Source organism: Lycorma delicatula, chromosome 7, assembly GCF_047948215.1.
Source record: "Lycorma delicatula isolate Av1 chromosome 7, ASM4794821v1, whole genome shotgun sequence".
Taxonomy (NCBI): Eukaryota; Metazoa; Arthropoda; class Insecta; order Hemiptera; family Fulgoridae; genus Lycorma; species Lycorma delicatula.
The window spans coordinates 6,659,786-6,672,138 of record NC_134461.1 but is presented as its reverse complement, the minus strand read 5'-3'; the positions used below and the strand labels follow the sequence as shown (position 1 = coordinate 6,672,138).

At 31.6% G+C, this 12,353-nt stretch overlaps 1 protein-coding gene across 2 annotated transcripts in view; it reads left to right on the top strand.

Annotated features, from left to right (window-relative positions):
• The first annotated feature begins 1,081 nt into the window (after positions 1-1,081).
• Positions 1,082-12,353, top strand: part of MICU3 (Mitochondrial calcium uptake 3) — a 253,328-nt gene continuing 242,056 nt past the window's right edge. For both annotated transcript variants that reach the window (XM_075370810.1, XM_075370811.1), the window contains exon 1: positions 1,082-1,290. In XM_075370810.1, the coding sequence (XP_075226925.1) occupies positions 1,087-1,290 (204 nt within the window). In that variant the 5' untranslated portion in view covers positions 1,082-1,086. The remainder of the gene's footprint in view (positions 1,291-12,353) is intronic.

The following is a 12,353-nucleotide window of genomic DNA, read 5'->3' as shown; positions in this document are numbered from 1 at the left end:
TCAATCGCAATTGAAGGTAAACCATCGAATTTTATTAGGTAATAAGATGGTGCGCCTGCTCACCGCATAACTCTATCGGGATCGGTCGAATGATGTATTTCCGGATCGCTGGGTCGATCGGTCTGGACCCGATTATAGAGCTCTTGTTGCGGTGGCCTCCAAGGTAATCTTTTTTTTCTTAGCCCCGGGAACACCGTTAGGTATTGGTTCAGAGGACGAGATGAAATGGAAATTTTTGTAGCGTGTGAAAATGCCATACCTGACCGGAATTTCCTCCGGATGAAAGGTCGAGACGCTACCACTTGCGCCACAGAGGTCGGCAAGGTCATCCGATCTGACCTCGTATGAATTTTTCCTTTTAGGTTTTAAAAAGATCTTATCTATATACTCCGCTGCCTACTGATCTACCCGATCTGAGGCACGCTATTGAAGTACCTGTCGCTTCCACTGTTCTACCCATGATGGTTATAGTTTGGGACGAACTCTCCTGTCCGTTGAATATATGCGCGTGACCATAGTGTTCACATTGAACACTTGCACAGGACAACTGTAACATGCTGTAACTGACTATTCTGGTGTCACATAGTGAACAATAGTATGTAACCAAATTAATGAAGAAAAAAAAAAATCGCGCGCGCGCGCGCACACACACACACACACACAGAGAGAGAGAGAGAGAGAGAGAGAGAGAGAGAGAGAGAGAGAGAGAGAGAGAGAGTGAGTGTGTTTAAGAGATCGAGGGGGCTAAGGAAGGGGGAAAGGAGACCCACACAACACCAAGACATACGAGAATGAATTAACAGTAAAATTTACCTGGTCATGTATTGACGCAAGAAACATTAAACTACAGCATACATTGAATTTATGTGCATTATGATTAAAGATTTATAGAAATAGAAAACATTGTTTATTACTTATTTAATTATTACTTTCGATCAGATATGCACTCGAAAGTAGACCAAAGTTCGTATTTCCTTGCTAAGGTTTTGTTAAAATATAAAATCGTAAAACAGCTGATGGAATCGACCGGAACAGCTGTTTTTATGTCAATATACCCAGCCGCAGTAAACGTTGGCTGGTAAGAAAATGGCTGCCGTTCGTAGAGTTCTTAAGCTATTAAAAATAACTTATTCTAATGGTTTTAATAAATCTTTTAGTACAACAGTTTCTACTAGTAAACGATTACATATTTTTAAAATCGCTTGTGGTTGTGCTTTAGGTGGTGGTGTCCTATTTTACATTTCCTCGAAAGCTAACAACGGTACAGTTTATGCATTCAAAACTAAAAAGGTAATGTTCGATTATTATCTAACTGAATACTGTGACGTAAAATCTATTATCTAATGAGATTTTCTGTTACTGGTTTTGTTTAACAAGTTACCCATCAATTCAGTTATTTGTTGTTTTCTTTATGCATAACATTTTTTCCTACCAAACCTTAACGTACTGTTTATTTTATTTGCCCTGTTTTATTTTTAAAAAAAAACTAAGGTATAGTATTTATTATTTATTTTATATTATTTGTTGTTTATTATTTTTTAATTAATGTTTCATTTACTTGTAATCACATGTATTTTTTATGTAATAAACTTATTAAATTTTCTTTTTATTAGCAAATATTACTTTCTGATAGATTTTTGGGTGGTCTTATTGAATTTTTTTTAAATTTAATAAACTGGATTTAATACAGTGCAACTTTATTTGTAGAATGCAAACCACATTAATGATTTGCAAAACTTTTCATCTGTTTGTGAATATTAAGTGAGATTTATAGTCAGCCCTTGTTTATTGAAGTAAAATGGGCCTAATAAAATGTAAAAAACTAAGATTTATTGAACCTAGGATAAATGCAATAAAAAAATCCCAATAACAATGCAGTAATTAGTGTTTCAATTTAGAAAATTGGTCCTGTATTTACATTAGGCAGGTGTTTATATCACTGGATGTATTACCTTCAGCTCCAAGTTTATATTTAAATAAAATTGTTATGTGTATAAAATCTTTAGCCCAAAAAAATAAGTCTTCTGTGAAAATAATGCATGGAATATGGGCAGTGTTTGCATTGAAGTTAACATTTAATTATTTAAAAGTTACAGTCATGTAAGAGGGTAAGTTTACAAGATAAAATAAAAGATTATAGAGATGAGAAATCATTCAGAGGTTCATTACAGACATTAATGATTTATTGTTTGTTGTAATTGAATTCCTTTCCTCGTAAAACTAGGTTAGCTATTTGATTTCTAAGGTATTATTTTTGCTATAGTTATTAGAAACCATTCTAATATTTTTTATTCTGTTTGTGGTACTGCCTGCTGCAAATCATTTATTTTTTCAATAGGTTTTTTGTGTTTTTTTGTTGTTTTAAGTCCTTAGAATCTGCTTTACAAAAAAGCAACCAATATTTAAAAAGTCAGTTGTTTTTTGTTCATTTAGTGTAGTATTTATATTCTTCTAATCATTAGATTTTTACTGATTTATGTGAAGATATAAAGTTATTACCGGAAGTTCGTAGATCATACATAACCAATTAAAATTATAGGAGATGCATCAAAACAGTAACATAGCAATAGTTAGTAACATTAACATTTTACTTTTACATTTTATAACATTTTCATGATATAACTTGGTTGTATTTCTCATTCAAGATTTTTTTTTTGTTAGCGGGTTACTTTGTTAAGGATATTTTTTCACATCACCTGGACTTACATGTAATAAATTTCTTTCTGAAATCGATATTTTTATTGTGTTAGGCTAGAATTATAAAATTACTCACTCTAGTACACAGGATTAATCTGTTTTGTTTACATTAATGCAATCTTAGTACCAGTTTCTATAAAAATTTGTCAGTAGCTGTTGTTCATTTTCTAATTTAAAGTGATTTATTTATTTGTTATTGTAGAAATAATTTGACACGACAGTTTGGTAATGTATTGTTTATCTAATTACTCTCCGATGATTGTACTTTACAGATTTAATTACTGATGAATTACCTGACAACTTCTGTGTAAAATTAGTTTAATTTAGTTTAGTTTATTATATTACGGTCTCTTTACATTTATTAGATATTGTAACAGCCATATGTTGCAAGCACAATAAAATATGTTGGCTTTAAATCCCTTAATTTTATATTTCAATTAGATTCTTAACATCTTTAAAATGATATTATAAAGTAGTTATTTCTACAATCGATGCAGCAGCTTCGATGAAGATTTACTGTTATAAAACTTAGTACAGCATCCAGCACTTCCACTCTGGACTCAATAAAGATTTGATTGAATGAATTTTATTAAATGTAAAAAATGTTTCTTTTTACATTTGTTGATTATTTTTCAGTTGTTTTGTTGATTAAAAAAAAAAAGAAAAAAAAAGAAAAAAAAAAAGGAAATAATATTCTGTTTCAGTTTTTTCTCTTTATGATAGTTGTCAAAGTCTTTATTAATCCAATTCCATTTCATAATTTTAGAATAATTATAAATTACCCAATCATTTAGGTATACCATACAGCTGGTATACTATACATCTATAAGTATGTAGTAACATATTATGTATCTACAGTATGCACGCACTGTATAAGGGGAAATAGTAAGCTAATTGGGTAAAAATTTGTAAGTAGATGTGTTTACAGATTTTTATGTTTCATAACCCCCTCAAAAACAAAAAAAAACTTAATATTAAAAGATTCTGAAAGGATCTCTGTAAACATACATCCTTTGGCCTGTATACAGCTTTATATTTCTAGACTGGATATATTGATTTGGATGAATTCGGCAAGATGATTTCTACATGTTTGTCATCGATACCAGTAATTTCTATCACCATAACATTATGGTACTGGTAAGAACTGGCATCTTGAAATTTTCTCAAAGGGAAGCTAAATTTTTCATATAATCTAATGCCTCTTTGGGGTAACTAAGGTATGATTTGACTCACTTAAAGAGAGGTTTTTTCTCATTTGTTATTTCTGTACTCAAAACACAGTGATTTTGAGTTCAGAAATTTAATTAGATGATTCCATTATATAATTGTGTCACTTTTATGGTGTATTTGGGCAATTTAATTCAGGAGTGGGAATTAATAAGCTTAATTTTTTGGTTTTTTTTTGTCAATTATTGTTTTGGTAGATATCTTCAGATGCAGTTTATGAATTTTTAAAAATTTTGCACTTTTTTGGTTTCCTAATATGGGTCGTTAGTACAATTCAATTTTGATTTCAATTGATCAACATATCGGGGAGATACAGTCACCACAGTCCTGTATGTCAGAAATTAACTACACATCTCAGAAATGGTCGACCTGAAACTGTACAAGATTACACTTCACTTTCACTCATACAAATCATTCTCATTCATCCTCCGAAGTAGTAGCTGATGGAGATTCCTGAGACTAAATAAGAAAAAGGAAGGTCCCATATCTCAGTATTTTACTCGAAGAGTAGAATAATCTTTTTACATAATTCTTTACTTGTATATCTATATACTTTAATGTTTTATCTAATTTTTTTTCTGGTAGTAGTCTGCTTAGGGAAAACCTCTTCGTAGCCAGAGTTCCCGGCAAAGCTAGGAATTCTTTGATGGCTATTTTATGACAACAGTACCAAATTAATGCGCATAAAAGTCAATTGAATTCATAAAATCTAATGTAATTTTACAAAATAACTCGTTCATAAATAAATTAGAATATTAGACTATTAAATAACAGCATGTGATATCCATATATATATATAGCAAATTCTTTTTTTATTTATGTTGTTTGGCTGTTTTATTGCCTTTGTAAAGCAGTTGATACATTTTTTTAAATACATTGTTAATGTCTTAGATTTGTGGATTTCTGTATTTGTTTAGTTACTTTAATGTAAATAATTGTCATTAAAGTATAGTCAACAGTTTTATTTTTTTTTTATAATCATTAGCAATTTGTACAGTTTGTTTAAAGAAAGCCAGATTTGTTCTTTAAAATTCAGGAATTAGTTGTAAAACAGTAACTTTTATTATTTTTAGGTGATTATTGCAGTAAATTATCGTATAAAAGTTGCAAATTAATATCATTTATTTTGAATCTTTTTACATCTGACAAATGGCGATTCTCAATTTTACCCGCCTACATAGTATAATGGTGTGAAAAGTGTTATTGCTTTTCTCACTTAGAGAACACTTACTAGAAGATAAGGACTTGCAGTAATATTCTAAAAACTTTGTAACATTAGTTTGTATTGCATCGGTGAACATTTTGTATATTTTTACTTCCAGCTTGGTGCACTTATAACTGAAACTTTGGCTCAGTTTGGGTTATCAAATTTCATGTAAAAAGGTTAAATGCATATTTGCACTCGCCGATAAATATCATTTTTTAATGTGTAATATTATTTTGTTTTATTATTTTCAACATTTAATAGCGTACCTTGGCGTGCATTATCTAGACATTAAACCTTACTAAAAAGAGCATACTAAAAAAAATAGAATTAATTCTAGTTGCTTATCCTTGAACGGAGTGTGAATCCGACAAATAATCAGTAATGTTATTGAAATCCATCGGTATCATTAGCTGAATGACTTTCATTACAAAGTTTTAGCATTACAAAAATGGTACTAAATAATCAGAATGAGTTATGAAGTGAAAATGCCTTACTTGTTTGTGGTGTAACATCTAACTGAACCGACATAAAAGCTTCGTGAATTCTGATTTCCTTACCGTTTATAAAAATGCCTCCTCAGTAGAAATTGAATTATGAATATATAATGCATATAAAGGAAAACTAACTACACTGAAACGTGACCATAACGGTTTTTTAATGACATTGACCGCTGGATAGTTGAAAAATGTGAACAAAATCCAAACGACATGAATCCTTCACAGTATTCGCTTCTCAGTAATTCAGCTTTTTCAAAAAAATTATTATTCTCAAGTCTTGAATAGATGCAGAACAAATTTTTAAATTATAGCTTATGTTGAAATTGTATTCCCATATATGTTTTATTATCATAAATGTACTACTTATTTTCGTGTAGTTTTGTGTTAAATTACTACTTCTTGCTGCCTTGTGTTTTGCCATAATGTTACTTCACCATTGTAATAAGTCTATTAACATTTTTTTAGTTTAGGGATGGTTTGATGGTATTATATTACATCGCATTTAAATTGTTTATTTTATAATCTAATTAGTATAGCGTTTATATCAAATCAATATTATTAAATTGAAAAAGTAACTTTTCTGTGTAGTCATTTTTATATGTACCTACATCTTTTAGTAAATGCTAGAAAATTATTTGCAATAGAGAAATAGTACCGATAAAAATGTAAAGAAAATGGACAGAAGATAAGTTTTATTTTGAAGTTAACACGAAGAAATTAATCAAATGTTTTGTATAAACCGACCGATTAGAATCTCACTTAAATTATTTAACGGCATTTATGAATTCGATTAGGATCAGCTTTACTCCATAAGCAATTGAATTCAAGGTCGTGCTTATTCAGCGACTGTACAGGAAACCGAGAACAAAAATGGGCTGCACTAAGCCACGTAGATATTATGTCACACACACTCAAGATCCTTTAAACCAGCATGCATCTTTTAGTATCAACACAAAAATGTTTATAACTACCAGGAGGAAGGGAATTGGGGAACTGTAAAAGGTGGATAGTGAGATCCACCATTTACACCATTCATATTTTCTCAGGAGGTAATAAAGTATTTTTACTCGTGTTGGAAGCAGGATGTTACTGAACAGCTCAAGCATACGGTGCAACAAATTGCAAATCGACCATCTGAAAAGAAATTTTGGTTTCTTTAAGAAAAACTCTTGGCCGCAAAATTGTATGGCTTGGAAGTACAGAACTGAAGTATGAATCTTCTAGCCAAACCCCCCAAAGGATTAATCCGGGATAATACACCGTTTTTAATGTTACATACTATTCTGGTGTTTCTTAGTTATATTATTTGTATTGAATATCTTTCAAACATTTTTTTTTTTTATTATACTAACTTCATGTATTTAATGTAGTTTACAATTCTTTTCAACTTCGTTTTTATATATTTATTTTTACGTATTCAATTCGTATCTTTTGTTGGTAAGTTTGTGTTTTCTGCGGTTATTTCATTCAAATTGAACTTTTGTTACAGTCTGTTGTCGTAATTCTTCTGTGATGTCATATTGAAACACTTTTCCTATTTCTGTTTTAGATAAAGATTTTTTTTTAGTACAACTAACTTATAATTACATCTTTTTTCCGTTATAGTCTCCTTGCTATTCGGTGTACTTTTTCCATTGTTGAACAAGCTTCTGTAAGTCCTCAGAAAAAACGTTTTTGGTTGAGCATCAAGTCGTGCATTCCTTCAGTTCTTTGTTGGAGGTAAATCGATAGCCTGTTAATGTTACTCGGAGCGGATTAAATAGGTGATCTCAAAAACACCCGAAGGAGTGAGAACAGCACTATTCAGAGATCGAGCAGCGATAACTTAAAACTTGATTTTCTGCTGGGTTTCAACCGTGCGGACAGCAGTATGCAAATTTTTTACGAAACGTAATGTTTTTGACATCTTTCTGCAGCATAAGCTTTGATCGCAGGCTTCAGCTTCTCGAGAAGTATTTCACTAAAAAGAATACCGGTTATCAGCCGAGTTCCTTTTCCGGTAATCTTCTAGTATCGAACCTTGTAAGTTCCAAAAACATATTAACATCAGCTTTCCTGTTAGAACTTTACTTCTGAGCCTTCTCTCATCTTCACATCTGCCGTTTACTCTCTGGCTTGAAACGGTAGACCTGTGTTTTGACGTTTCAATATCGTAGGCAGAACCGTGATTAATTTATAAATCATTTGCCATCTCGTCGGGTAGTCGCTTGTCTGTCTTTCAGAACCGTGACGTATGTGCTCGTAACTCCGGTTTGGACAACCTTATTTAAACCCCGCAAGCGGTCAGTTGTATAGGAGAATTGTAACACTTCATAAGCTGTTGTTATTCGCTTTATAATATCGCTTTTAATCGGCAAATGGCCTAATTATTAAAATTTTTCTTTTGTATTTTTAATAATAAAGTTAAAAATTGATTTGGATATATGTGTTTTTTATATTGATCTTTTTTTATGACTGTGTATTTTAATCGCCAAAGCTACCCTTTTATACTTTCTACGCTCGTTTTGAGTGCATTTCTCGTCTTATTTAATGGCTCTTATTAGCCGGTGAAATCTTCTTTCACAGTTCTAAAATACTTTGGTGCTGTACCGTCATTTTTCCACACTTCGGCAGTGTTCAAACGGTTGGCTTTCTTCACGTCTAACATATATAGGACTCCAAAAAATACTAAGATACATATTCAGTGTCTCGTTCAGACATTAGCCCCTCCCCCCTAACATCACGGCAGGAACAAATTAAAACATCTGTTCTAAAGTATTTCGTTAAATTTTCGTTTCGTTTTCTTCATACTGAAATTTTAGTATCCTTGTTTATTATATTCCATTCTGTAAAATATAAACCTAGGAATTCTGCGCGTCGTTTCGATAAAAACAAGTCGCGAATTAAGTCGCTCGGTTCTGCTCCAGTGATGAGGTGAGGTTCAGTATTTCATTCTTCTGGATCGTGATTAATATCTATTGAAGTTGATTATTCATCGGTCGAACCTTCACGGGAATCAGAAATTTCTTTCTAAGAAGTTGGAGCGGTCGGAATCAGTAAATCAACACCATGAAGTACTGGTCTAACAGCCGAACAAATATTTGGGTGTGCAATACTGTTTTTATTGTTTGAATTGAAACCGGTAACGTTTGTTAAGCAAAAATAGCAGTCGTCATAGCGGTTAGTAGGCTCTCGGCAAATCATAGGTACGTCAAATGGCAAATGCTCTATTTTACCTTTTTAACCGCCGGATTAGTTTAACGTAGCGCTTGATGCGTGCTGCATTTGGAGCCCAGGATTTATCTCGGTCTCCCGTGGGGCGGTCAAAATTATGTTTGTAAACGGTTTTCAGCAGATTCCATACCGGTTTTTGGTTGACTTTTCGTAGTAAATTCTCCGCAAACGTAAAAAAAAAAATATTTGAAGAATCTTTACAAGCCCGATTTCTATTCGTTATAAAATTCAGAATGTTTTAATGAACTAAAGTAAACTGAAATATTACAGAAATATTTACTTTATTATAAAAATAATTAAGTTTTAATTTATAAATTCTTAATTATTTAAAATACTGTTTCACCATGGAGAGTGCAGTACAGCAGAGCGCTAAACACACACACAACTTAACGGACTTTGATGTTCAATAAAGTATTACAAAAATTTGTTCTATCTTAATAATCTTTCACTAAATTTACGGCTTCGGTAGTGAAACGATCTTTATAATATGTGTATAATGAAACCACTACCGCAAGTAAAGAACACAGCAAGTTTTCCCAAGATCTGTATTCATACCGAAGTAAATTCATTACGTTGAATTACTCATTACTTACTCCCTGATACTTGTATGCATTTCTGGCTTGACATGAAATGCCGTAATTCGACTTATCAATTATAGGTCTACAATATAAGTCAGATGCGAATAAGCAAACGTACATCCTACTAACTTATTTGTATTGTTTGATCCGCGAACGATGAAACAAATTAATTTAAAAGGTTGTAACTTCAGAACGTTACTTGATGGGTTGTTTTGGAATGCATATTTAGATTCGGTATATAAAATACTCTATAGAACACCTTTCAGTTCCAAATTTTATGTTGACCGGTGTTATCTTTAAGTGTTTTTTTTCTTCATTAAAGGATTTAATGTATTAAATTGTAATAACAATGTAGTTACACATACACACATTTGCGTAGTTTGTTTGTATGTTCTATTTTCCATGTTCATGGTTGCTGTATACTTCAGCCTACAGAATTGTAATAAATAAATTTTAAAGAAAATAAATAAATGTTATAAAGAAAATGTTTGATTTCGTTTTCTATTATTACAAATACCTTGCTGTAATCTATTTTTTTTAAATCGTTTGTATTGTTTGATGAATTTTCATCGAAACTTTTATTACACCGATAAGTATTTTATGTATCGTTTTTTGTTTATACGTAGGATCGTGATGAAAGATTCTTGACGGTAGTCTATAAAATGTGAGTTAGGAATCGGTTATTCTCAGCTGCCGACCGATTAGCGATGATTATTACGTTAACATTCCTGTAGCAATGCGACAGTGTTGTCTACTGCTGTCGGTATTAAATCAGCACGCGTGGTTTTTATTTTTACTGTTTGTACGGTTTCCTGTTGTTTTCTTGTCGACTCCAGTTAATTATAAATATAAAATATTTAATTATTTAATAACAAGATTACCAGCGATAAATAAAATTATTGTTATTTTTATTAATCGTTTTAATGTTGTTTTTTTATTTATCTGTGACCCGGATTGTAGGACACCATGTCACATTTTTTTTTTTTTACAGGAGAGCAGATTAAAGTTTTAAAGTTCGCTATTTCTTAATTTTTGAATAGATTTGTTTTCTTCTACGACACTTATTGGAAAAAAAAATTATTTTGACGTACATTAACGTACGCTAGTAAAATTTAATGTATCTTCCGGTCGTGTAATTAAGAAGTAAACAACTTCTTGAAGTGTTGAGACGAGTAAGAATCTGTTTTACTGTTTTTTTCTATTGAATTTGTTTTTTACGTTACAACTTAGAACCGCCATCAACTTTTTACGGTATCAGAACGAACCATCGATTCGATCTGATAAGCCGATTTTGATCGTAAGATGGTACGACAGGCTTTATGTATATACACGACTGTTAGGCGGATGGTATAACCAAAACGGTCGTAACTTATCCGACGTGAATCTTAAGTCATCCCTCTCGCAGAAGTAGTTTTCCTGAAGGTTAATTTTTCTAATTATTTAAGAAATGTGAAAAATATCTGCACAAATCGTGAAACGATAAAGTTCTGACCGGATTAGAAAAATCGTTCTCGACTTTTTAAAATTTGTCGTATTTGATATGAATATTTTTTGTAACTCGAGCTTGCGGTGTTAAAAGTTAATTAAAATATATAAATATATGAAAATTCTGGTGGTTTTAAACGTTGTGTATTTACGTTTATGAATTTAATTACAAAACTAGAACCTTTTTCTATCGTAAAGTAGGTCCGTGACATCTTCATTTTTTCGTACACTTTGTATTTTTATTTATTTGACCGTACGTTTTCACTAAACGCATCTTTTCTTTTTTGTTTTATAGCGTGTAGCGTATAGCGTTTATTTGCTTATTAACTCGCTCGTAGTATTTTCTTCATTTCCTCCTTATTGTGGATTTAAAGGTCTGTAAACCAACTTTTCCTTACTTTTACCGACTTTTCTTTTCCTCCTTACCTTTGAGCCTAACTTCCATTCTTTCAAAGTGTTATGCAGTATTTAGCCGTTCTGCTGCATAAAATTTCCTTTATTTGTTTATTTTACCGTAATAAATTTCCTTTTATAACTTTACACTTTGCTTTCAAAGTACCTAAATTCCTCGACTTATGGTTTTCAATACCCGTCTTATTAATTTTGACTATAAAAATGCGTATTTTTTAAGTAGATACTGAAACCTCATTGTACTTACTCATTGGAAACTTCAAATTAATTGTTGCTGTAAATGTGAAATGTACGCGATGAAATTAGCGCAGGCTCTTTCCATCTTTTGATTACCTATCGACCAAGTAAGGTAAGCGATCCGAGGAGATAATCGTGTACCGATTGTTTTTTAATTTGCGGATGAAGAATGTCGAAGGATTATTCATACTTTTGCCTCGATTTGTGTTGGAGTCGCGTTATATTTCTGTTTAAAATGCGAGTAATTAACGTTATGAATAACATTCTAAAGCGATTCGGAAAGATAGAATCGAAACAAAAATATTTTTACCGATGCTATTTTTCATTTTTCCGTTACGAATGACAGCGTATATTTTTGTGTTTTTCCATACAGAGAGGAATATGGAAAAAGTATTTGTAATTTCTTTGCCTTACCGCTGTCCTTTTACTGTTACAAGATCGCTACTGTTACACTTTTTAAAATCACTGAGCTTTTGTCCACGGTTAACCGTCTGTCATGTCACCCGTGCTTGTTTTCTATTTCACTTAGCCGTCTTTTATGACGCTTCATTTATTGTTTATAATTTATACGAACGCTATTATTTATTGACGGTGAGAAATATTTTTTATCCGTGTTAAGTTCAGCGTAATAGGTTTTACATATAATTTTTTCTGTTACGATTACTTCCTTGTCGTATTTTCTATATTCTGACAAAAATTTAAACTTTGAAGAGACCCGTGCGGTTATTTTACTTTTCTAAACCGCGATGTCCATTTCATCTAAACTCGGAAATTTCTCTGACATTTCTCACGGAATTTCTT